The sequence below is a fragment of the Merops nubicus genome, unplaced genomic scaffold, assembly GCF_000691845.1.
Source record: "Merops nubicus isolate BGI_N331 unplaced genomic scaffold, ASM69184v1 scaffold7447, whole genome shotgun sequence".
NCBI classification, from domain to species: Eukaryota; Metazoa; Chordata; class Aves; order Coraciiformes; family Meropidae; genus Merops; species Merops nubicus.
The window spans coordinates 1-12521 of NW_008620904.1; the positions used below are offsets into that span (position 1 = coordinate 1).

Genomic DNA, 12521 nt, shown 5'->3' on the forward strand with positions numbered 1-12521 from the left:
ATATATATATATATATATATAAATATGCATTTTTATATTCTGAAATGTAAATCAGTATACTTAGAGAAAAAATATTTCATCCATATAATTTCTTGAAAAATACACCAAAGTATTTTCCTTGGTCACTTTTGAAACAGGTTGCACCATTTCTAAAACTAGTTATCAAAACTACAAATGTGTTCTAAGACATAAGAAGTCCTTAATTACCATTCTGAAAAGTATGTAGCACGTAGTTGCTATGAATACATTCACGTAATGTTATTGCTGAATGCAAACTTACACCAAAGAATCAGAGGCTAAATTATCTAGACTTAATGACTACATGAAATTGTCATCAAGACTGTTAGGAAGAAAAAATGTTTATCTAAAATCTTGGCCTCATAATGCAATTTTTCTATCATTTGGATCATAATCAGTATTTGATGTGGCCATCTCTCCATCTCTACCATCTTACCAAATATATTTTTTTTTATCAATATATATTCTTACTTACTTAAGTACTATACTTAAGTTTTCCCAGCAATCAACATCCTCATGAGTATTTATAAATAAGTTAAACCATCTTTTTGCCCTTGGTGATGGTGATAGCTACACAAATGCTTTCTCCTCTACATGCTAACTAATTTAGCAGTGAAGTACTTTGTTTACTACAAATACACACATGTACTCCCCTTTGAAAATTGTTGAGAGGTTATTTGCTTAATGACCAAGCATTTAGTGATTTAAAAAGACTCTTGTGTACATTATCTATATGTTGGCAGATTTTTCCATGATTTACAAGTATGTAATGTGCCTGTAGTGATACATAGTATTTTGGATATCTTATGAATGTTTTATTAATTTCAATGCAGTGATAATAAAATGGTATCCTTAAAACAGGTGTGTTTGAGACTGTAAACAAGTGCTAGGAAACTAGTAACTCTTTTAACTTTGTTAATATTCATAATGTGGCCAGTGTTATAGTATAGCTTGGTCAGTATAGCTTAGCCAGTTTAGAGCTGGCAAAACAATGTATTATCTAAGTTATCTTAACTTTGTTGGCTCAGCTGGAGGTAAGTGGCTTTACATCAGCTGGGCACTTGGCCCCAGTTCTCAATGTAGTTTCCAGGCAAAGCTGGTGTTAAATTGAAGTCAAGGTTAATAGCAGATATTCATAATTTACAATAAACTTTGTTACATGAATGCTGCTTTTATAGTGACAATTATAACCCAGACAATTCAGAGTCAATGTTAAATTAAAGAATATCCAAGCACATTAAAGTATTGAGAAGCAATCAGGGCATTTGAGCAATCTTAACTGTGCCCTGTAGTGAATTCATATGCACAGTATATGACCGTAAACCTTGCTCCTGGGGATAAGAGTAATTAGATTAATATTCACTGAACTGATCTGTCCCATGTATTAGTGTGAGCAACAAAATCAATGTTTGCTTTGACACACTGGTTCTGACATTATATAGTTCAGACCTGTTAACTCCAGTGCACCTGTAGACCATTATTTTTATGACTAGTCTGCTGACTTTGGCCATTTGTAGGGGAATGGCCATCAAGAGGCAAGCAGATTGCAGCAGCAGTCAGACACCTGGCACCCACAAGTGAAAGGCCGCCAGGTTTCTGGAAGCCACAGTTGCTCCACAGTATATCATGTATATTAATATATATATATAGTTCTGTAGCAATTACAACATCAATATTTTATCTATGTAAGTATACTATACTTATTACCAATATTACTTTTGTAAGTTCTTCAGAGTTCAGGCAATGGACTTCCTCACATTATTCTATTTTTTCTATATTTCAATCATATTGTCAGCCTTATGACTTCATATCATGTATATAATTATTAGAATTTGTGTTTTTCAAGTCTTATAATTTCTTCATAATGTACACCTATATACTGTTATACTTCCTTTCCCTGCTTTTTGGAGAGGTGTTACAGTATTCATTCTTCCTTAGTTTAGTATATGTATATTACTGTTTTAATTTGTTCCTGGGTAGACTGAAAGAGGGCAAATACAAGATTCAGTGCTCAGAAATGGCACTGGTCAAGAATGCATACAATTACAACTGTCAGATCCAGTGTGTGAAAACAAATGCTAATTTAGTTGCTCACCCTAATTGCAGGTGGGTAGGTCAGCCCAGTGTGTGTTAATTCTAATTACTTTTTCCCAAGAGCAACTGTGACTACATGTTGTAAACCTATCAGAACGCTCTCTAGACATTACAGTATATTTGAAAGTCAAATGAAGGCTAATTATTTAATGATAAGTTCAGTGTAATTGTCAATCATACGTCTTCACTATGTCCTTTAATGACCAGCTGCACAGATAATCCATATCTGGAAAATGCCAGAGACCAGTTTCTAACTTATTAGAAATTAAAACCACAAAAGTACTACTTTATGATACAGAATACATCCCTGACAAATTTGTATAGCTGATTGTAATTTTTTTTGGTTGTGTTTAAATCCTAATGAAATATAATTTCTGGGAAACAGTATTTGCATATGAACATGTTTCTATTCAAAAGCTATGGTGAAGATGAAGTTGTATTTTCATGGAATTTTTTTTCAGTGATAGATTGCAGAGCCATACTATTCAAGATTTTATGACAACAATTTGGTTTTATTTTTCTTTCTATTTATTCTTTTTCAGTGCTTGAAACACTTACAACACATACTCAGGGTATTTTTTTCATCTGCTTTAGCAGACTGTAGTTTAGACTTTTTCATAGATACCTAGGTCTTAAGATTAGGCAGTTGGCATGTTATGTTTGCGTTAGGGTTATGAAATCAAGTGCTTTTATGAATCCTACAACAATATTCCTTATAGTTTACAGCACAATACAAATTATAGAGAAGGGTTTGTGTATCTTTGTATACACATGATATGTATGTGTACTTATATTAAAAAAGGGTAGTAACTTCTAAGCAATAACTCTCCTCGATCTTCATCCTTTTTCCTCTGATCTCTGCTTGGTTTTGAACAAAAAGCTAACAGGAAGAAGCTATGAATTCATATACTTTAGGACACCTGAAAAGGAAAGATTTAAGTAATTGAATAATAATTAAGGACCTAGCTAGTTCTGCAATGAGTGACAATACTGCATTATCAACAGAATGAGTGCAAAAAGCATTAGATCTGGTTACTGGGCTCCAAAGCTTTGCAGGGGAGAGTTATTTAGTAATAAGTATAATTTGTAGCGCATGAGATTTGTTTTTCTCCTTATGCTTATGAGAATGTACTTTTTAAAAGGGAGAAAAAAGATTATGTAGAAAGGAAATAAAAGATGTTGCATACCTTAAGCTTTCTTAAGAAGAAGTAGACATGAATTTAGAGATGTTGAAAGCATCTTGTCCATTTGCATGAATCATTTCACAAATACAGATCTTGTAGTAAAATATCCTGCTTTTAATGTCTTCTAGACAGAATCAGATTTTCCATATTTTATTTTTTTTTCCCCTTTCTCATTCCATTTTCAATACCTTTTCTAGTTTTGATAAGTTACCCCCAAGTCATCTGGAATTCTCTTTTCTGATTTTAAAAAACTTTGAAACTATGGGATCTGTGTTTTAAGGTGTATCTGTTAAAAGAGTAAGACCGAACTATTCATTCATGGATTCATTGAACAAGGATTTTTAGCCCTGTTAGTGATCAGAACAAAACAAAATCCATCTTATAGGACAAAGTCCTGCTTTGATACAACTAAGCCAAGGTTTACCTTTTCCTTTTACAGGAACAAGAATGCTTAATGAAGTGCATTCAGGCACTCCTGTCAACAAAGAGCACTGTCTAACTGGTGATCTAATGTGGAAGTACAGGAGGGAGCCATGGGGAATAAGCATTGAAAGAATTTATCCACTGTCGGGGATGTTGAATAAGAAGATTGTTTTTAGTAAAAGGAGAGTTACAGGAAAGGAAGAGTTAGGTTTGCATCTGCCTGTGTCAACACACTGCTACATATTTGTGCTGAAAATATATCTTCAGATTCTATACTTTAACATTTTTTGTTTTCTTTCATTTTAACTTTGACTCTGTGAAAATGACCTAGTCATACAGATTCAATAAGTCTGATTAAATATACATAATTATCCTTAGAAGAGGTAATATATTTTTGCCCCTATATCTGTTTTAAATGTGGGGTTTTTTTTCAGGCTATTTCAGTCTTATGGGTGAATTAGCTGGAGTTATATGACTTTGGGGTTTACAGAAACAATTATTAAGCCAATTTTAACAAAGCACAGTGTTTGCCCAGCTTAGGCAAAGCTAAGTGAATCTACTTTTATAGTCAGCTGCTGTGAATCATAGTACCTTCACTGGTATAGGGGGTGCAGTAGTCCAGCAGATTAAAATTATGATGGAATGTGAGGATAATTTCATATCTAGCAAGAAAAAAAAAAAAAAAAGCTTGTTCAGAATGATTGTACTTGTACATCATATTAAATAGAATTTCTTGTGAAAAAGGAAAATGGATTCTTGTCATGCCATGTTCCCATCTTGTTTTCAGTACAGAATTATACTCAAAAATATCAGTTTGACAAATGCAGGCAAAGTCAGATCCCTACGCGTTACTCTGCTGCAGTGGTCTTAGATTAACATCATTACACACAAAAGCCAACAAAATTACCCAAGGAGTTTTCAAAGCAGCAAGCATGTAAAGCAAAACTGCAGGAAAAAAAGTTAAAACACCTGTGTGTGAAGCAAAGTCAGATGAGTTGTAACTTAACCCTCTCCCCACTTTAAATCTCTATTTTACAGCTCAAACCTGAACTCAGTCCTTGAATAATGTAAAGATTCCTGACAGTAAAAAAGAACCTAGTACTATGCAATGCAGAGAGGTCACTAGCAGCATGGTACTTTTAGACGTGTTCAAAATCAGTTAAATACACATTAAATAATGTCTTATGTCAGATGTGGGTAACTTCTCTGGCTACTCAGTAAATTGAAAAGAGTGTGTGATTCATGTTAGGATAAAAAAAAAATATATATGTTCTAGTAAGTGAATCTCAGATCTTTTGAAGCTGAAATTCCCTGTGTTTGAACTGTGCAAAAGACAGTGGCAATACAGTTTTGAAGAAGCTGTTTACTGAAGTGGTTCAGGAGTTAAGCTGTTATTGTCAAATTTCTCTCCTGCCTACCAGCTGATATTGTCATTCCATTTTCAAGGTCACAGTAAAGGTAGTCAGTTATGGTTCTTCTCAAAGAGTTTTGGCAGGAGATAAATAGCTGCCTGTGGTGTTTTATAGGATATTAATAGATGAGACACTTCACCTGACAACGAGCTGTCAATCAGAACCTGTCAATCTGAGTTGCAAAGAAGAGAATAATGTAGTGCCATTCCATATCAATCATTGATTTGATCACTCTTCATGAAAGTTAGATCTTTGTGTCAGTTCCATTAAAAAAAAAAAAAAAATCAAAAAACAAACAAAAAAAATCCCAACCAAAACCAAAAAACAAACCTGAATTATTATCTCTTGAAAATAACATTTATCGTGGAGGCTTTTAATACTTTTAGCAATACAGGTGTACATTTAGAAATATGCACTATCTCTGTGATATTAGAGCAAGGCAGTCTGCATGAAAAGTAAATTGTGCATACACCATTATAAGTATAAAGTACATTTTTGTGGTACTTTACCCTAGAATTTGTATATTACTCTCAATTCAGTGAACTGTGCTTAAGGGAAAAGTCAAAGATAATCCTATGCAGTAAAAAATGCAAGTTGCAAAACAAAAGTCAGCTGCCTTGCAGAAATGCTCTTTAATGAAAGGTCAGTGTTACATTAATGTACATATTAAATATTAAACTTATAACTATACATAGTTTTTTTACTTGAAGTGCTGCTATTTTCAGTCTTTTTAATTGACTCAGGAGTCTCATGTTATTTGTTGCTGAAGTAATGAAAGGTTCTCACATGCATGACCTCTCAAATAGCAACAAACAACTTTATGGAAAGTGTATCTTTCAAAATAATTTTGTTTCCATTTTACACATCAAAAATATTCTATTTATTCTGTCATTTTTTTTAAAATAAAAGAGAAACTCTTTGTGAAGAAAAAGTCCCAGTCAGAAACATACTTGTCAAGTGAGTAATCTGGATACAATTTTCCCATTTTGTCTTTATGTACTACTCCATATGTCAGTAAAAAAGAAAGCTTTAACCATGCAATTTGCGTAAAAACAGATCCAACCAAGGAGGGAGAAAAAAAAATGGATCATAAATATACTACATTAAACCTAGATATTTTTCCTGCAGAGTAGACTATTGGTATCTGATTAATCCCTTTTATTAAAAGACTTTGTTTACAGGCTGTAAAGGTTAGACCTTTTTTTTTTTTTTCCTTTTAAAGAAACAGGTTGTATGCACATGTCTACATTGTTCCTCCCCTCTTTAAAGGGTGGATGAATCAACAGCATAACGAAACATATAATATCCTTGTGATGTTGATATGAATCACAGGTATTATCCACCACCTATTGGCAAAGTAAAATATGATAAATAAACCCCCAAGTACTCTGTAATTAGCTATGTGCTTTTAGGTGAGATCCAGGCAAGTTTTCTGGGTAGTGATTCAACTGTTATTTACAATATGCAATCATGTACTACAAATGCTGTTAGAGCATACAGCAATAACTTTGGGTCGCACTGCACAATTTGAAGCAAAGTTCTATAAATAATGCATAAGGAAAAATTTTTACTTGAGCTGTGCTTTCGCAGCCTGGTGGAACTGATCATAAATATTGTGTTGACAGGTCACATGAACAGCAAAATTTACAGAGACTCTATTTATTGCACCCTTTCTTCTGCATCAGTTCAGGAAATAGACTGAAGACAATGGAGACTGTTCATTACTGTGGCAGGAAAAATCTTTATATTAGTACATCCTTTGAGATTACTTGTTCTTTGGTACAACATACTTGTAGAGTTATGTCCTGATCACATGCATATACACACAGGGCATTAAATGACAAGAATAAACAAGGAAGAAAAATACTAGTATGATTTATTTATGTAGTTAATATATAGTATGTTTGACCCTGGTACTCCATAACAGTGTAGTTGATCAGTTTCTATATGTCCTTTGAGAAAGGTAATTGTGTTTCATGTATGTATGTAGCTCTGAATGTATGTTTTTGAACAGCAGTTAGTTGTATTCAGGCTTCTAAATATGTACTTGTAAAATGAAGAGAGGTGCTTCTAACGAGAAACTGCTAAATATTGAAAGTCATCTTTCTCTATAGAGCAAACAGTAATTACTTAGATTTTGTTGCTTATTTTTGCTTTTAAGAATGGCATTTTTAGTGTGTGTGTGTGTGTGTTCAGGATTACCCTGTAATCAGTCGCAGTATTCTTTTTCTGCCTTTTTTTTTATATTTTTGGGTTTTGAGACCTACTGTAGAAAGATTTCTTTCTAGAAATTTTGTAATAAAATGTACTACGGGTTTTGTTTTGTTTTCTCTTCCAGGAACACTGATGCACCATTTCTTCTTGTTCTGTCTTATCTTCATGTCCATACTGCTCTATATGCTTCAAAAAACTTCAGAGGAAAGAGCAAGCATGGTTTATATGGGGATGCAGTGGAGGAAATGGACTGGAGTGTAGGTATGTTAATACGTGCTTCTAACAGCAATGGAGACAATTTATGGAAGACTTAGTCATGTCCACCAAGTGCAGACTTGTGCAATTTGGATGTGTATAATGTATCTGACATTCTTGTCCTTTATACTTAGGGGAAAGAAACAGTCAACTGAAAAACACAGTAATCTGATCTCTTGTAATATCTACTTTATGACTAAAACGATTGTGCCCTAAAAATGCCTGCTCTCTTCTTTGACTATGAACATAGTATATGCACTATGGACTTAGAAGAGATATGGACACTGTAACTGTGGCCATTTAAAGTAGTTAAATCCAACCCCATGAGCTTCTGGGTGCCATCTGGCCCCTGCAGGTTATCCTCATAAAACAGTATACTAATTTCAAAGTGACCACTGAATATCAGTATGAAAATATTCACAAATAAAGTAACTGCAATATGTGCTGTTGGCAAAAGTAATTTGCTAATTAATTTAGTGAGTTTTCTGAACTAGTGAAATGACTCAAGTGAGGTCCACCTCTCTTCATGGAGAACAGTGAAAAGCAAATTGCCCTTCAGAGCCTTCCATTCTCTCTGAAACTAGAAAGCAGTTGATCATTACATCTTTCAACAGGCTTCACTTATCTCTAGATGTGTTGGAGTGACTCTCTGATTCCAGAGATAATCACCTGTGAAAACAACAAACAGCTAATATTTGAAAATAATTGTGATGGAGAATAGCAGTATTAGGAACTAAAGATGAGCTTACATTCCTCCTTCCTGTACACGCCAAGTCAATCCTGTTCTCAGTACAACTCAATGCAACTTGACTTTCTTCAAGAAAATGTTTCTTCCATATTAAGTTTCTATAAACATTCAGATATTCAGCTTTTGTGCATACGTATTTTTAAACTAGGCAAGCACGTGCAGTTAGACATCATGTATACATCTTTGCATATTTTGTGTCAAGGAGTCTAGTTGCAGAAGCTATGCACAGGACACTTAGTGATTTGTAATGTATTCACTCTTGTATTTGCAGAAATGGGGAAAATCCTTGTAGGAAACTATGAAACACTTAGGAAGGGTTTTCAGAGCGGAGGATAATAGAAAAAAAAAAAAAAATTCTTTTGTAAATCAGGTTTTGTGCAGAGAGAGTAGCTTTCGTTCCAGTTGTATTACACCCTGAATCTTTATCACTTATTAATGCCCACCAGCATTTGGTCAATCAAGTGCATGCATTAGATGAAAGTATGCATGTGTTGTCGTTTCTATTTGCGTCTGCATTGTAGTCAGGTACTGAGCATTAGCTGGTCTTACTGTCTGCGTTTTATTTTACTGTTTTTCTGTTCCATGATATATAGTTTCTTCCAGCCTAATTGGTCATTTGCTGCTGCCATTACGTTTTGCTGCCTCCTTCAGGAGAGTGGCTCCAGGGTTTGAACAGCAGGTTGGAAAACAAGGCAGCTGACATGCTGCTGTTCCAGGCTATTTAATGATGCAGAGGTGGTAACAGATTGAAAATCACTGCTGTGTTCCAGAATGACCACAGGCTTTTAGATGTGTTAAACAAACCAATTCATAGGACAGAAGCATATTACAAAAATCCTTGGGATAGATCAGAGGTAGAAATTTAGTGATTTTAACAGAGGGGTTTCAAACAAACTCAGAGGAGATGCTGTCATGGTCCGCTCCACTCAGTGGACACATGGTGGTTGATTTGCTGCAATCTTGAAGTGCAAGAGGAAGCCAAAGAGGGGTTTACTTCAATCAAATAGTGAAACTTTATTGTTTTGCTCATAAAGTGGTGTGCAGTAGTTGAAAGAGTGACAGGAGAGGTAGAGTAAAGAGGGGAAAGAGAGTAATAGCTACTACTGTGGGTCCAAGGTGTCCCTATGGTCTTAGGTCCAGGCAGTGTCCCACTGGTCCTTCTGCTCATTGTGATCCTCGGTGGGGAAAGCTTCCCAAGTTGGGTTGCTAAGAAGCCATCTCTCCTGCCAGGTGATGCCCCTTGCTCCTCCTCTGTCCGTCCCATGGACTCCTGCCAGTCTCCGCCTCTCTCGAGCGAGGCTTCCACACATGCTCAAGGAGGAGTGTTTGAGGTGTGGTCTGCATTAGAGGCAGATAGCTTTTGACCAGGAGGTGTGTTTTCATATTATAATAATATTGTAATGAGCAGAGTTCACCCAAAGTTCGTGATTTCTTCATCAGTGCTGAGACAGCAGTTATGATTGACCTTCCTTGATGGCAGCTATGCGGTTTAGCTGAGCAGCTCCAGCTCCCCAAGTAGCACAGGATGGCACAGGGCAGTACATGGCACAGCACAGGACACTTCATGCCATGCAGTTCTGGCTCCCTCCCAGGGTGTCTGCACCTTTGTATCCATAGGAACCCCATTCCATTCCAGGGATGGGTAACTGCACCTCAGGTAGGCCGCCACAGACTCTTGTCAAGATGTTAGCCTGAGTTTTGGGTACCTTATTGTCCAAGTTCCTGGCGATGAGGTTGAGACAGTACTCTTCTTCTGACCAGCTCTTACAGATGCACAGGTTTCCTCCTGTGTTGTCCATTCCAGTTGATTACAGGAGCATCGTGGGCAGTGGAGTTAGCTTAATCAGGAAACAGATCCTTGTCTCTCATTTACTGGTGTACAAGCGTAAAATTTTGTTTCAGCTGGGGGTCTGCTTACTTGGTTTTGCTTATGTCTTCTTGTAAGAATCCTTTGTTGACAGATGGTATATTTGCTCCAGGAAGTAGAAAATGTGTTTAGTTCCTCTGCTTTCTCTTCCATTGTTAGAATGATGAAAAAATGTTGTGGCTGGCATTTCCAAAGGAGTCTGAAGGAATAATATAGCTTTTTTTTTTTTTTTTTTCCTTTTTTTTTTTTTCTCCAGTTGAAAGGAGTACTTATTTCCATTAACCTCCACTGAAAATTCCAGTCTTAATGCATCAACTATGTCAGACAAACTAAATTTATTCACTGTACTGATGATGTCAGTAACCAGTATTTTTGTGGACTGCCTCTGAATCTGTTACAGTAGGAAAGTCAAACAAAATTGTCTGGAAAAGCTGAAAAAGTTAAAACTGTAAGCTTTCCACAAAGGAAGGTTTTATCATTCACTAGACAGAAATTAATATTTATGCATAGATGAATGTAACTTGCAAAGGCAATAAGAACAAAATAGCCCAGATATAAGAATACTCTGCAAAACCTTCTGCTTAAAGACAACACAATTGTAGGAAGAAAAAATGAGTGTCTGGAAAACTGCATTGTAGTACAACATCAGAAATGTTTGGCATCTGGTAGGTAAAGAAACACCAGCTTTAATTCAGTTCTAAAAGAAACTTGCAGTGTGTTGTCTGCTGACTAGGAAGTGTGTGGAAAAACCTTGTAGGAGACTAAAACCAACCAAACAAAAAAAGAGTAGAAGAGAAGTTACAAGTAAAACTAGAAGTTAGGACTGTCAGGTACCAGTGATGAAAAAGTTATATCAAGAGTGGTCTCTGAAATGCAACGGAAATATTGTTCCTGATTTGAGAGATCAGCTGGAATCAGAAAGAAGACTTTATCTGCCACTTGCAAGAGAAAAAAGCAACGAACAGTCTTTCTAGTAAACAGAAGCCCACTCAGACTGGGAATTCTAAATAAAAGAAAACTCCTTTTTCATTTGTTTATTTATTGAGAATCAATTACTTAACTGGTCAATAATTCAATTATAGGGAAATCTCCATGCTAGGAGGAGAAAAAAAATACAAGACACATGAATAAAATACTCCTTTGAATATTTCATGTTTGTGATTTGTTAAACCAATACTGAAGAGTATGATTACAGTCCATGTCAAAAATATGAAACACAAAGTCTCTGGATAAGCTTTGGGACCATGTATATCTGCTGCTTTTGCATACTGATGTGTGTATAACAGAATTCGGGGTTTAAAGCATTCACAGTTATAATGTCACTGCATGTGACATGCCCTAGAGAGTTACTCTCTGGCTAATAACATTAATTTTCTTTCAGTGTAGGCTAAGCACCTTATTAATGCTATTAATTATAATTCATGTGAGAGCAGATGAAATAATATTATAGTCTAAAAATGGAAAAAGAAATGATGAATGAATAAATGCAATATTATCCTTTTCTTCCTTCCTCCCTTCTTCCCTTCCTTCATTCCTTCATTCCTGATCGAGTATAAAAAAAGAAATGGATATGTTCATAAATTGTTTTTGATGTAAATTGCATTACACTAATTTAATCCAAAACAGATCACTGCGAAGAGTTTTGGAGCCCCCTGTAGACTTGCAGGCAAGCTATGTGAAGACACAAATTCAACACAGCTTTTCCAAATGGCTGCTTATTTTTAACAGTAGCAAAACTACGTATCAATTCTTAATCCTTTGTGGAACACTCACAACTTAATGGGTTAAGTATGAAAAATATCTCAGAAAGGGTAGTTTGGCACAAGCTAGGTAACTAAATGTAGAATGTGGGCCTTGTCTGGATATCTTTATTATATGAGTATCCTGCATGCTTAAAAAAAAAATAACTGCCTCTCTGCCATGATCATTTGGCCTGTCTTAGGATCAAGTTATAATAAGAAAATATTTCCATCTTCTGATGTTAGTTAGTTAAAAGCAAAAGGGTAGAAATAAATCCAAAGGCATCTTACATGTAACTTGTACAAACCTTAAAGAGTTTGGTAGAGTTACATATAAAGAGAGTAGCTGGAACTACTGGAGAGTGGAGTTACTAGGCAGTGTCCATAAAAAGGTCATGAAGATAATTAAAGGACTGGAGCATCCTCTCCTGCGAGGAAAGGCTGAGAGAGCTAGAAGTAGATCTCTGTTCACCTTGGAGAAAAGAAGGCTGAGGGAGGATCTTATTGATGTGTATAAACAGAGTGCAGAGAGAATGGGGACAGGCTCTTCTTATTGGTACCTGGTGA

The 12521-nt window shown here is 35.5% G+C and overlaps 1 protein-coding gene across 1 annotated transcript in view; it reads left to right on the forward strand.

Moving 5' to 3' along the window:
- Positions 1 to 7469: 7469 nt before the first annotated feature.
- Positions 7470 to 12521, forward strand: part of LOC103776732 (steryl-sulfatase-like) — a gene marked incomplete at both ends in the record, with an annotated part of 39779 nt that continues 34727 nt past the window's right edge. The window contains one exon of the mRNA XM_008944256.1: positions 7470 to 7606. Coding sequence (XP_008942504.1) covers positions 7470 to 7606 — 137 coding nt within the window. The remainder of the gene's footprint in view (positions 7607 to 12521) is intronic.